Source organism: Cherax quadricarinatus, chromosome 20 (assembly GCF_038502225.1).
Source record: "Cherax quadricarinatus isolate ZL_2023a chromosome 20, ASM3850222v1, whole genome shotgun sequence".
Lineage (NCBI taxonomy): Eukaryota > Metazoa > Arthropoda > Malacostraca > Decapoda > Parastacidae > Cherax > Cherax quadricarinatus.
In genome coordinates this window covers 37488805-37503571 of record NC_091311.1, presented here as the reverse complement: position 1 = coordinate 37503571, position 14767 = coordinate 37488805, and the positions used below count along the sequence as shown (strand labels likewise).

At 49.1% G+C, this 14767-nt stretch overlaps 1 protein-coding gene across 1 annotated transcript in view; it reads right to left on the bottom strand.

Annotated features, from left to right (window-relative positions):
• The window catches only part of LOC128700606 (uncharacterized), an 87304-nt gene extending 72802 nt beyond the window's left edge, over positions 1-14502 (bottom strand). Inside the window, exon 1 of the mRNA XM_053793889.2 lies at positions 14317-14502. Within this exon, the coding sequence (XP_053649864.2) occupies positions 14317-14356 (40 nt within the window). The 5' untranslated portion in view covers positions 14357-14502. The remainder of the gene's footprint in view (positions 1-14316) is intronic.
• Between the last annotated feature and the right edge of the window lie 265 nt (positions 14503-14767).

Here is a 14767-nt window from a genome sequence, read left to right as displayed (position 1 = left end):
ACACTTACTGTGTACTAATGGCGCCCCTACTTTCATTGGGCGTATGTTGCACCGTCTGCCCAGTCTTTTGCTTTCGTAGGGAGTAATATGTGTGTGCAGATTTGGGACCAGTCCCTTTAAGATTTTCCAGGTGTAGATTATGATGTATCTCTCTCTCCTGTGCTCCAGTGAGTACAGGTCAAGTGACTCCAGACGTTCCCAGTAATTAAGGTGTTTGATGGAACTAACATGTGTAGTAAAGGTTCTCTGTACATTCTCTACATCTAATGGTCCAGTGGTTTTGAAAGGCAGGAGCGACCAGCTCTGAACCAATATATCCCTGGATTGTGCAATGGTTGGCTATCCAAATGATTAACGATCTTGCTTCTTAGAACCTTTCAAAGATTTTTATGACTTGGAACGTTAAGTGTTAACGGTGTATAATTTTTTGCTATTGTTTTATTGTCATCTTTGTAGAGTGGAGCTGTATCTCTAGTTTGTAGTAACTGTGTATTTTTTTAGTTTCATTTATTACTTTAAATTCTTCTGTCCCTCCTAGATCCTGTATGATTAACTTAAGTTCAATAATTTGTTTTTCTCTAGCCAATACCCCTTTGAAAACCTCTATGATTCTTCGCCTTTGCCTGTACAAGGAGCATCTCTCTCTTTCTAGTTCACATCTTCTCTTCTTTTTTCTCAGGGAAATGTTTTGACAATACCTCAAGTGCCACATAGTTGAGTCCTTCTAGGCACTGGTTCGTATCCGTATTGTTTGATATCTTCCCACTATGTTTCGTTAACGACATAGTTAATCTGATCCTATTAGATGTTCTTGTTGTTATAGTTGAGTTTGGTGAAGATTCTCTCGTAACTGTTCACGTTTTGCTGGTCAGAAGTCCTGTGCATGAAACGTCTGGTCTTCGATTAAGTTGTGATCCGAATTAATTGGCTTTGATAATGTTATGAGGCCAAATAAGGTCAAATATATTTTCCAGTCGTATCAACTCAACTATTTCAGGTTTAAGGTGAATTTGTTGCAGAGATTCAGTAGCTCAGGTGTGTGAGAATGTGCATCTGAGCTGCCTCCTGGTGTTATCTCAGCTAAAACATTATTTGCCACATTCCTCCTTTTTAAATGTCTTAAATCACCCAGGAACAAGATATTAGTGCTGAGGTTGGTAGATTCTCCAGACAGTAACAAATTTTCAATAACTGTTCCTTGAATTGTTGAGAGATTGCATCTGGCGGCTTATATACAACCACAATGACTAGGTTTTGGTTCTCAATCTTTACTGCCAAAACTTCAACTACATCGTTTGCGGTGTTTAGTAATTTTGAGCAAATGAGCCACTCTGTGACATACAGGCCAACCTCGCTTGTTGCCTGTTCTTTCTGGCGCATCTAAATAAGTTGTATCCTGGTATCTTTATTTCACTGTCGGAGCGATCTTGTGTGTGGGATCTGTGTGAAAGCCGCAAACAATGCACAGACTAAAGGTTTTCCCTGCCACCACCTGAACGATAACATTGTAACATTCAATCGTTGTCGTTTAAAATGTTTACAATATCTGTTGTACTTCCACGTTACGCGCGCCTCTCCAGGTTGGCAGTGGGTGGGGGAAGCAAGGTGTGTGGGAGGCCCGAGCCAGGTTGGCAGTGGGTGGGGAAAGCAAGGTGTGTGGGAGGCCGGAGCCAGGTTGGTTGTGGGTGGGGGAAGCAAGGTGTGTGGGAGGCCGGGGCCAGGCTGGCAGTGGGTGGGGGAAGCAAGGTGCGTGGGAGGCCGGAGCCAGGCTGGCAGTGGGTGGGGGAAGCAAGGTGTGTGGGAGGCCGGAGCCAGGCTGGCAGTGGGTGGGGGAAGCAAGGTGTGTGGGAGGCCGGAGCCAGGTTGGTAGTGGGTGGGGGAAGCAAGGTGTGTGGGAGGCCGGAGCCAGGTTGGTAGTGGGTGGGGGAAGCAACGTGTGTGGGAGGCCGGAGCCAGGCTGGCAGTGGGTGGGGGAAGCAAGGTGTGTGGGAGGCCGGAGCCAGGTTGGCAGTGGGTGGGGGAAGCAAGGTGTGTGGGAGGCCGGAGCCAGGTTGGCAGTGGGTGAGGGAAGCAAGGTGTGTGGGAGGCCGGAGCCAGGTTGGCAGTGGGTGGGGGAAGCAAGGTGTGGGAGGCCGGAGCCAGGCTGGCAGTGGGTGGGGGAAGCAAGGTGTGTGGGAGGCCGGAGCCAGGCTGGCATTGGGTGGGGGAAGCAAGGTGTGTGGGAGGCCGGAGCCAGGCTGGCAGTGGGTGGGGGAAGCAAGGTGTGTGGGAGGCCGGAGCCAGGCTGGCAGTGGGTGGGGGAAGCAAGGTGTGTGGGAGGCCGGAGCCAGGCTGGCAGCAGGAAAAACAGCAGAAATTAACAATGTTCTGGGGTTACAAACAGAAGCTACTCAGTTACAGTAACAATAAAGACCTCAAGAGTGTCATGTAGGGGGTATTGGTTAGCGGAATATGGGGGTAAGAGGAGGGAGTCAGTAGTCAGGGGACAGGCGAGGCAGCAGGAGGGATGAGTGTGGAGGTTGGTAGGTAATGTGGGGTCACTGGTGACTACAACTTCACCTCTCATTACTCTACCCACCACTCCACACTACTCACCCTCTCACTACTTTAACTTAACATAAATAAATGGAAATAAGAATAAATAACGGGGACAGTGAATATTACTATTCTACTCAAACACAGTTTATTATTAAGTCCTTGTACAATAATATATTTGGGAACAGGAGTACATCATTGGGGTTTAGATAAATGGGGTGGTACACATAAGCAGTGAGACAGGGAACACAATCAACTTACAATATAGTACAGAGGACAGTTCACTGCAGGAACTAAGCCACAGGTCCCAAGACCTACACAGCATGAGTACTGCTCCAAGCCATTACTCTGCCCAATGTCTCCAACAGTCTCTCCTCCCGAGACTCTCCAGCTCAGCTCTGCTCACAGGCCAGAGCTCCACTCGAATCTCCTCTGCTCAGCTGTTCCTTGGGTTTATATGGTGGTCCAATCACACCCCACAACCACGTGTACGACCTGACGCCTAGGTCTGACGCCGTCAAGAACAAAAGACCTCAGACGTGGGCGTGGCTGACAGACGTTTGCCAAGGCAAGGTGTGACCATATAATTGGTTAAATTAGGTCTCCCCAGAGACCTCACAAGCCCAGCTGAACTACATCACAAGAGGAACACTGTACAAAACACAGGAGGGCAGACCTGGGTGCAATAATGCCAACTTAATTGTCTTTCAAAGAACACGCTAAGGCAAATATCATGAAAGCCAGGAAAATGACAGGGTGGATAATAAGAACTTTCAAAACAAGGAACAATTCGTATCACTTGTGCTCCCTCACATAAAGTATTGTTCAGTGTTAACGGTTCCATTCAAGGCAGGAGAGATATCAGAGCTGTAACAGATACAACGATCATCTATTGGCTGCACAGACCCAAGAAACTATTTAAACTACTAGGAACGCCTCAAAGTTTCGATACATACTTTCTGAAGACACTGGAGGAGCTAGTCCCAGATCTACATACTACAGTAAGTACATACTGAAGTGAGAGATATTGAAGGAGGAGGAGGAGGAGGAGGCGGTGTACAATAATCTCAATAAAAAACAAGGGCGCCGTGGGCACAATAAGAGAACACTGCATCATTATCTATGGGCCTAGAATATTCAAAACACTGCCAGTAGATCTCAGAAACTCTGCCGGAACAAGTGTAGACGGATTCAAAAGGAAACTGCACCACTGCCTCTGCCAAGTGAGAGATGAATCAGGCTATGATAGACATGTGGGCCAGCGGGCCGACAGCAGCAACAGCCCGGTCGATCAGGCAAGCTCCAGACAAACCTGGCTCCAGACCCTCAAAGCCAGTCACAGGTAGCGTTGAAGACATTCCTATGAAAGACGCTCTTAAGAAAGAGAAGAGTAATTCCTTCATGAGAGCGTATGCACCCACAGTGTCCTTCCCCCTCCCACCTGCGTCCCTACGCACAATCAGCGTAGTTATGCCGTTGCCAGGCAGGCAGGCGCGGGAGACGCAGGAATCTCAGCAACAGCAGCGAAGCGGCGGCCCGTGTCCCATCTGGCGCTAATGAGAGGTATACGCCAGCAGTCTGCCCAGGTATACGCCAGAAGTCTGCTCAGGTCTGGTGTACTGCTGCCGCTGTCGAGCTGTTGGTGAAACAGACGCTACTACACAGTGTATATACAACAAGAGCTGTGTGTATATTATATATATATATATATATATATATATATATATATATATATATATATATATATATATATATATATATATATATATATATATATATATATATATATATATATATATATACACAGAGCTGTATGTATTCCAAGAGCTGTTTATGACTCAGTGTAAACACACTGAGAGATGTGTAACTCTAAGTGTGTACACATCAGAAGGTGTGCATCTCCTCACATATTAAAAGTGCGTATCTCTCGCCGTATATACACCAAGAAATGCTCCTCTCTGTGATATACAGTGTTGTGCAACACCTATTATTACCAGATTTCTAGATTTTTAGAATATCGTCTTTCCTAAATAATCTTTCGTGTCATTAAATAGAAAAACGTGAGCTGCTTTAGTCTAATTAACACTTCCTCTATACTGGAGATGAATCAAACTAAGTTATGTAAGGTCAGGGATAAATGGAGTGGGGAGGTAGGTCAAGCGTTTGACCTCAGGGTAAATGAGGCCATGACTGTGTATGTTACTAAGGCATTTTTCACATGGTCTTCGCTGAGGCTGGGGATGCTTGGTTGAAGATGGAGATAGTGTTATGTCTATGTGAAAATATGTGACCATGTGTGTGTAACTTCACTCTTCCTTCTAGTGTGTCTAATTGTGGGTTATTAGTTTGTAAGTTCACCCACTGGACGTAGCTCAAGCGTGTAATGTAATTAATTGGATGTGTATAGGTTTCATGTATCACCTACGTGTGTATGTGTCGGCCAGGATAAAGAGAATATTGATGACAACATCAATTATGATATAGGAACGATGAGGCACGTGGGACCACGTGGTGTTCGAAGTCAGTGTGGTCTCGATTACACAAGGGTAGTATAGCCAGGCCTGCTGGCCCATGTTAGACAGGTCTAACTCACCCACTTATGTACCTGTCCCACCTACTTTTAAAGCTAGTCAAGGTCTTAACTTTAACGACGCTACTTGGAAGCTTGTTCCACACATCTACAAATCTAAATTTCTCCAATTTTAATCCATTATACCTGGTGTATACCTGGAGGGGCTTTCAACGCCCCCGCGGCCAGTTCCGTAAGTTCTGTCGTTTAAATTTTAAGCACATTATTTGTCCCTCTTCTTTAGTCCAATTTTCCATTTGTACATTTCAATCATATTCTCCCTAATTCTAATTCTACGCTTCTCTAGAGAGTGCAGATTCAGAGCTCTCAGTCTGTCCTCGTAAGATAGAGTTCTGACACATGGGATCAACTTCGTCAACCTGGAGTTTAACAACGGATATACAAAGTTGAAGAATAACCTGAGGACTTCTAATATTTATGCTTCTTAATATGAAGCCAAGAATTCTATTCGTTTTACTGTAAACACTTATGGTCTGTTGTCTTGGCTTCACGATACTGGTGACCAAACTCTTATATCTTTCTGTCATTCAGAATGATTGAGATCTACATTATTTAGTATATAAGAAGCAGCAAAGCTATTTTCTTTTCTCATGAAAAAGAAATTACGTAATCCTAGTTGGTTCCTAAACAGTCTACAATATATGCATAAATAAATAAATAAATAAATAAATAAATAATAATATATGTGTGTGTGTGTGTGTGTGTGTGTACTCACCTATTTGTACTCACCTATTTGTGGTTGCAGGGGTCGATTCACAGCTCCTGGCCCCGCCTCTTCGCTGATTGCTACTAGGTCCTCTCTCTCCCTGCCCCATGAGCTCTATCATACCTCGCCTTAAAACTATGTATGGTTCCCGCCTCCACTACGTCACTTTCTAGGCTATTCCACGGCTTGACTACTCTATGACTGAAGAAATACTTCCTAACATCCCTTTGATTCATCTGAGTCTTCAACTTCCAATTGTGACCTCTTGTGTCTGTGTCCCTTCTCTGGAACATCCCGTCTTTGTCCACCTTGTCTATTCCGCGCAGTATTTTATATGTCGTTATCATGTCTCCCCTGACCCTCCTGGCCTCCAGTGTCGTCAGGCCGATTTCCCTAAACCTTTCTTCGAAGGACAATCCCCGTAGCTCTGGGACTAGTTTTGTTGCAAACCTTTGCACTTTCTCTAATTTCTTGACGTGCTTGACTAGGTGTGGATTCCAAACTGGTGCTGCATACTCCAGTATGGGCCGGACGTAAATGGTATACAGAGTCTTAAACGAATCCTTACTGAGGTATCGGAACGCTATCCGTAGGTTTGCCAGGCGCCCGTATGCTGCAGCAGTTATCTGATTGATGTGCGCCTCAGGAGATATGCTCGGTGTTATGCTCACCCCCAGATCTTTTTCCTTGAGTGAGGTTTGCAGTCTTTGGCCATCTAAACTATATTGTGTCAACACTACTCCTACAGGCTGAGGGACTGACCACCTCAACACTACTCCTACAGGCTGAGGGACTGACCACCTCAACACTACTCCTCCAGGCTGAGGGACTGACCACCTCAACACTACTCCTCCACGCTGAGGGACTGACCACCTCAACACTACTCCTCCAGGCTGAGGGACTGACCACCTCAACACTACTCCTCCAGGCTGAGGGACTGACCACCTCAACACTACTCCTCCAGGCTGAGGGACTGACCACCTCAACACTACTCCTCCAGGCTGAGGGACTGACCACCTCAACACTACTTCTCCAAGCTGAGGGACTGACCACCTCAACACTACTCCTCCAGGCTGAGGGACTGACCACCTCAACACTACTTCTCCAGGCTGAGGGACTGACCACCTCAACACTACTTCTCCAGGCTGAGGGACTGACCACCTCAACACTACTTCTCCAGGCTGAGGGACTGACCACCTCAACACTACTCCTCCATGATGAGCGACTGACCACCTCAACACTACTCCTCCAGTCTGAGGGACTGACCACGTCATCACGACTCCTCCAGGCTGAGGGACTAACCACCTCAACACTACTTCTCCAGACTGAGGGACTGACCACCTCAACACTACTTCTCCATGATGAGCGACTGACCACCTCAACACTACTCCTCCAGGCTGAGGGACTGACCACCTCAACACTACTCCAGGCTGAGGGACTGACCACCTGAACACTACTTCTCCAAGCTGAGGGACTGACCACCTCAACACTACTTCTACAGGCTGAGGGACTGACCACAACACTACTTCTCCAGGCTGAGGGACTGACCACAATAACACTACTCCAGGCTGAGGGACTGATCACCTCAACACTACTCCAGGCTGAGGGACTGACCACCTCAACACTACTTCTCCAGGCTGAGGGACTGACCACCTCAACACTACTTCTCCAGGCTGAGGGACTGACCACCTCAACATTACTTCAGGCTGAGGGACTGACCACCTCAACACTACTTCTCCAGGCTGAGGGACTGACCACAACACTACTTCTCCAGGCTGAGGGACTGACCACCTCAACACTACTTCTCCAGGCTGATGGACTGACCACCTCAACACTACTTCTCCAGGCTGAGGGACTGACCACCTCAACACTACTTCTCCAGGCTGAGGGACTGACCACCTCAACACTACTTCTCCAGGCTGAGGGACTGACTACAACACTACTTCTCCAGGCTGAGGGACTGACCACCTCAACACTACTTCTCCAGGCTGAGGGACTGACCGCCTCAATACTACTTCTCCAGGCTGAGGGACTGACCATCTCAACACTACTTCTCCAGGCTGAGGGACTGACCACCTCAACACTACTTCTCCAGGCTGAGGGACTGACCACCTCAACACTACTACTCCAGGCTGAGGGACTGACCACATCAACACTACTCCTCCAGGCTGAGGGACTGACCACCTCAACACTACTTCTCCAGGCTGAGGGACTGACAACCTCAATACTACTTCTCCAGGCTGAGGGACTGACCACCTCAACACTACTCCTCCAGGCTGAGGGACTGACCACCTCAACACTACTTCTCCAGGCTGAGGGACTGACCACCTCAACACTACTCCTCCAGGCTGAGGGACTGACCACCTCAACACTACTTCTCCAGGCTGAGGGACTGACCACCTCAACACTACTTCTCCAGGCTGAGGGACTGACCACCTCAATACTACTTCTCCAGGCTGAGGGACTGACCACCTCAACACTACTTCTCCAGGCTGAGGGACTGACTACAACACTACTTCTCCAGGCTGAGGGACTGACCACCTCAACACTACTTCTCCAGGCTGAGGGACTGACCACCTCAATACTACTTCTCCAGGCTGAGGGACTGACCACCTCAACACTACTTCTCCAGGCTGAGGGACTGACCACCTCAACACTACTTCTCCAGGCTGAGGGACTGACTACAACACTACTTCTCCAGGCTGAGGGACTGACCACCTCAACATTACTTCAGGCTGAGGGACTGACCACCTCAACACTACTTCTCCAGGCTGAGGGACTGACCACAACACTACTTCTCCAGGCTGAGGGACTGACCACCTCAACACTACTTCTCCAGGCTGATGGACTGACCACCTCAACACTACTTCTCCAGGCTGAGGGACTGACCACCTCAACACTACTTCTCCAGGCTGAGGGACTGACCACCTCAACACTACTTCTCCAGGCTGAGGGACTGACTACAACACTACTTCTCCAGGCTGAGGGACTGACCACCTCAACACTACTTCTCCAGGCTGAGGGACTGACCGCCTCAATACTACTTCTCCAGGCTGAGGGACTGACCATCTCAACACTACTTCTCCAGGCTGAGGGACTGACCACCTCAACACTACTTCTCCAGGCTGAGGGACTGACCACCTCAACACTACTACTCCAGGCTGAGGGACTGACCACATCAACACTACTCCTCCAGGCTGAGGGACTGACCACCTCAACACTACTTCTCCAGGCTGAGGGACTGACAACCTCAATACTACTTCTCCAGGCTGAGGGACTGACCACCTCAACACTACTCCTCCAGGCTGAGGGACTGACCACCTCAACACTACTTCTCCAGGCTGAGGGACTGACCACCTCAACACTACTCCTCCAGGCTGAGGGACTGACCACCTCAACACTACTTCTCCAGGCTGAGGGACTGACCACCTCAACACTACTTCTCCAGGCTGAGGGACTGACCACCTCAACACTACTTCTCCAGGCTGAGGGACTGACCACCTCAATACTACTTCTCCAGGCTGAGGGACTGACCACCTCAACACTACTTCTCCAGGCTGAGGGACTGACTACAACACTACTTCTCCAGGCTGAGGGACTGACCACCTCAACACTACTTCTCCAGGCTGAGGGACTGACCACCTCAATACTACTTCTCCAGGCTGAGGGACTGACCACCTCAACACTACTTCTCCAGGCTGAGGGACTGACCACCTCAACACTACTTCTCCAGGCTGAGGGACTGACCACCTCAACACTACTACTCCAGGCTGAGGGACTGACCACCTCAACACTACTCCTCCAGGCTGAGGGACTGACCACCTCAACACTACTTCTCCAGGCTGAGGGACTGACCACCTCAATACTACTTCTCCAGGCTGAGGGACTGACCACCTCAACACTACTCCTCCAGGCTGAGGGACTGACCACCTCAACACTACTTCTCCAGGCTGAGGGACTGACCACCTCAACACTACTCCTCCAGGCTGAGGGACTGACCACCTCAACACTACTCCTCCAGGCTGAGGGACTGACCACCTCAACACTACTCCAGGCTGAGGGACTGACCACCTCAACACTACTCCTCCAGGCTGAGGGACTGACCACCTCAACACTACTCCTCCAGGCTGAGGGACTGACCACCTCAATACTACTTCTCCAGGCTGAGGGACTGATCACCTCAACACTACTCCTCCAGGCTGAGGGACTGACCACCTCAACACTACTCCTCCAGGCTGAGGGACTGACCACCTCAACACTACTCCAGGCTGAAAGACTGACCACCTCAACACTACTCCAGGCTGAGGGACTGACCACCTCAACACTACTCCAGGCTGAAAGACTGACCACCTCAACACTACTCCAGGCTGAGGGACTGACCACCTCAACACTACTCCAGGCTGAGGGACTGACGACATTATCTATTGCTTCTACTGCCTCTTCTGTATTCGACTGAAGCATCCTACTGCGTAGGTGACACAAAAACAGCTACAATACACAATACACGCAAAATTACAATACGCACAAAAATATAAACACCCACATTACGCACAAAAAAAACACTATACGAACAAGAAAACAGCCCAATAAGAGCAAAAAAACACAATACCAACAAAAAACACAATACGATCAAAAAACACTATACGAACAAAAACAGCCACAATACGCACAAACACTACAATACACAAAAACACTAAAATACACAAAAACACTAAAATACACACAAACACTACAATACACACAAACACTAAAATACACACAAACACTAAAATACACAAAAACACTACAATATGCACAAACACTACAATACGCACAAACACTACAATACGCACAAACACTACAATACGCACAAACACTATAATACGCACAAACACTACAATACGCACAAACACTACAATACACACAAACATTGCAATACACACAAACACTACAATACACACAAACATTGCAATACACACAAACACTACAATACGCACAAACACTGCAATACGCACAAACACTACAATACACACAAACATTGCAATACACACAAACACTACAATACACACAAACATTGCAATACGCACAAACACTACAATACACACAAACATTGCAATACACACAAACACTACAATACGCACAAACACTACAATACGCACAAACACTACAATACACACAAACACTACAATACACACAAACATTGCAATACACACAAACACTACAATACGCACAAACACTGCAATACGCACAAATTGTGATGCGCACGGAGCGCTGGTGCGCTGGAGCGCTGCAGTGCGCACGGAGCGCGATGCGCTGGAGCGCTGCAGTGTGCTGGAGCGCGTGCGCTGGGCACCGCAGTGCACGCAGGCGCTAATGCACTGGAGCGCTGCAGTGCGCTGGAGCGCTGCAATGCGCTGGGCGTTGCGGTACGCACAGACGCTGCAGTGCGCTGGAGCGCTGCAATGCGCACGGTGCCGGTGCGCTGGAGCGCTGCAGTGCTGGAGCGCGCAGTACGCACAGGCGCTGTGCGCTGGGCGCTGCAATTGCGCTGGGCTGGTACGCGACGTTTGCAGTACGCACAAGGCCTTCTGTGCGCTGGAGCGCTGCAGTGCTGGAGCGCTGTTGCACCAGGCGCTGATGCGCGCAGGCGCTGCAGTACGGGCGCCTGTGCTGCGACGCTGTATTGCGGCACAGACGCACCGCAGTACGCATGCGCTGTGCGCACCAAGGTGGAGCGCTGCAATTGCGCTGGAGCGCTGCAATTGCACTGGGCGTTGCCGGTGCCGGGCGCTGCGTGCGCTGGAGCGCTGATGCACAAGACGTTTGCGTGCACTGGAGCGCGCCTGTGCGGCACCAGACGCTGCAGTACTGGAGCGCGTGCGCACCGGAGCCGCTGCGATGCGCGCAAGGCCTTGCGGTGGCTGGAGCGCTGCAGTGCGCTGGAGCAACACGGTGCACTGGGCAACAATTGCTGGAGCGCTTCTGATGCGCTGGAGCGCTGCCGATGCACTGGAGCGTTTGCGAGTACGCACAGACGCTGCAATTGCGCGCAAATTTGCTGCAGTGCACAGACGCTGTGCACTGGAGCGCTGCAATTGCGCTTTGGGCGCTTGCGATGCGCAGACGCTGCAGTGCGCTGGAGCACTGCAGTACGCACCAGGCGCTAATGCGCACAGAGCGATGCAGTGCTGGAGCGCTGCAGTGCTGGGCGCCTGATACGCACAGACGTTGCGATGCACTGGAGCGCTCCTGATGCGCTGGAGCGCTGCAATTTACTGGGCGCTGCAATTGCGCTGGGCCGCTGTGCTGGAGCGCTGCAGTGCGCTGGAGCGCTAATTGCTGGAGCGCTCTGTGCGCTGGGCGCTGCAATGATGCGCACAGATGCTAATGCGCACAAGATGCTGCAGTACTTGCGCTGGAGCGCTGCAGTGCGCTGGGCGCTGCAGTACGCACAGACGCTGTGCACTGGAGCCTGCCAGTGCGCTGGGCGCTGCCCAGTGCCTGGAGCACTTTGCGTGCACTGGGCGCTGCAGTGCGCACGACACTGCAGTGCACTGGAGCACTGCAGTACTGGGCATAATGCCTGGGCACTACAATGTGCTGGGCACTGCAGTACACTGGGCGCTGCAGTGCACTGGAGCAGCTGTGCGCGCAGGCACTGCAGTGCACTGGGCAGCCAGTGCACGCAGACGCTGCAGTACTTGCTGGAGCGCTGCAGTGCCTGGGCAGCTGATGCGCTGCGACGCTGCAGTGCTCCGCAGGCGCTGGTGCACTGCAGGCCGCTGCAGTGCGCTGGGTGCTGCAGTGCGCTGGAGCGCTGCAGTGCGCACAGACCGCTGTGCACCAAAGAGGCTGGTGCGCTGGAGCGCTGCAGTGCGCAGACAGCACCCAGTGCTGGAGCGCTGCAATTGCTGGAGCGCTGCAGTGCTGGAGCGCTGCAGTACTGACTGCAGTACCTGGAGCGCACAATACGCACAAACACTACAATACGCACAAACACTACAATACACACAAACACTAATACACACAAACACTACAATACGCACAAACACTACAATACACACAAACATTGCAATACACACAAACACTACAATACGCACAAACACTACAATACACACAAACACTACAATACACACAAACACTACAATACGCACAAACACTACAATACACACAAACACTAATACACACAAACACTACAATACGCACAAACACTACAATACACACAAACACTACAATACACACAAACACTTCAATACGCACAAACACTACAATACACACAAACACTTCAATACACACAAACACTACAATACACACAAACACTACAATACACACAAACACTACAATACGCACAAACACTACAATACACACAAACACTAATACACACAAACACTACAATACGCACAAACACTACAATACGCACAAACACTACAATACACACAAACACTAATACACACAAACACTACAATACGCACAAACACTACAATACGCACAAACACTACAATACACACAAACACTACAATACGCACAAACACTACAATACGCACAAACACTACAATACACACAACTACAATACACACAAACACTACAATACGCACAAACACTACAATACGCACATGCAAAACACCCACAATACGCTCTTTTTCCCAGACTGACCAGGCGTATCTAAAAACCCGCCCACTAAATCATAGCGTATATTCAACATTTTTACGCAATTCTCCAGTTCAATGGTAAGCCAGAGTACTATACTAGTTCAAACAGCTAAAGTTCAATCTAGTGCTCTAGACATGTACTCTCTTTTTCTCGTACTCAAGTACCTTGATTTGATCCTTTCCAGTAAATAGAATCATTTTTTGTACTCAGTGAAATGCACTTACTCCTGTTTTTGTACTCAGTTACTTAGATTCAATCTTTTCCTTGTACTCAGCACCTGTGTAGTACTCACTATCTGTCTAGAATACCTGTTAAATACTCAGCGCATGAGTACTAAACGTGTTAAGTACAGATGTCTTGTACGCAACAAGCTTAGTACTCATTACGTGTCTAGTAGTCAACATGTGTCTAGCACTCAACACGTGTCTAGTACTCAACACGTGTCTAGTACTCAACACGTGTCTGGTACTCTACACGTTTCTGGAACCCAACACGTGTCTCCTCCTTAACACGTGTACGGTACTCAACACGTGTCTAGTACTCAACACGTGTCTAGTACTCAACACGTGTCTAGTACTCAACACGTGTCTAGTACTCACCACGTGTCTAGTAATCACCACGTGTCTAGTACTCAACATGTGTCTTGTACTCACCACGTGTCTAGTACTCAACACGTGTCTAGTACTCACCACGTGTCTAGTACTCAACATGTGTCTTGTACTCACCACGTGTCTAGTACTCAACATGTGTCTAGTACTCACCACGTGTCTAGTACTCAACACGTGTCTAGTACTTAACGTGTGTCAAAACTTGTATGATAAATTCCTCCAGAGGACATTTTTTCTTGTGTACTCACCATAATTGGAGGTAAACAGAAGAAATAAGAGGTTAATCATGTTTGTGTCGCTGTTTCGCCCACTTATCGTGGTTTTACGAAGTCAGCAGTACACAGGGTCGAAACCACGCGCTTTCTCTCACTAATCCACATTCACAAGCACGCGTGTGAGAAACGATGCACTGGAACGCTTGAAAGGTGTCAGGTTTGTCCGGAGACCCGCGCGGCACACCCTCCCCTCACAAGCACCGACGGTCTACTGAATTTTTCAATGGAAACTGGAATGAATGGACCTCGTGTACTGAGGCGGGGGAAGTGGAAGCAGTAGGGTGGCCGGCCCACCCAGCAGCCTGCTACTGCCAGCTTCCCTTCCCCCCATGCTCCTACCTGACCAGCATACGCAATACTCATTACCTGTTATCTTTTAAGCTGGGGGGGGGGGGGAGGGAATGCGCCTCTCACCCCCGTATTA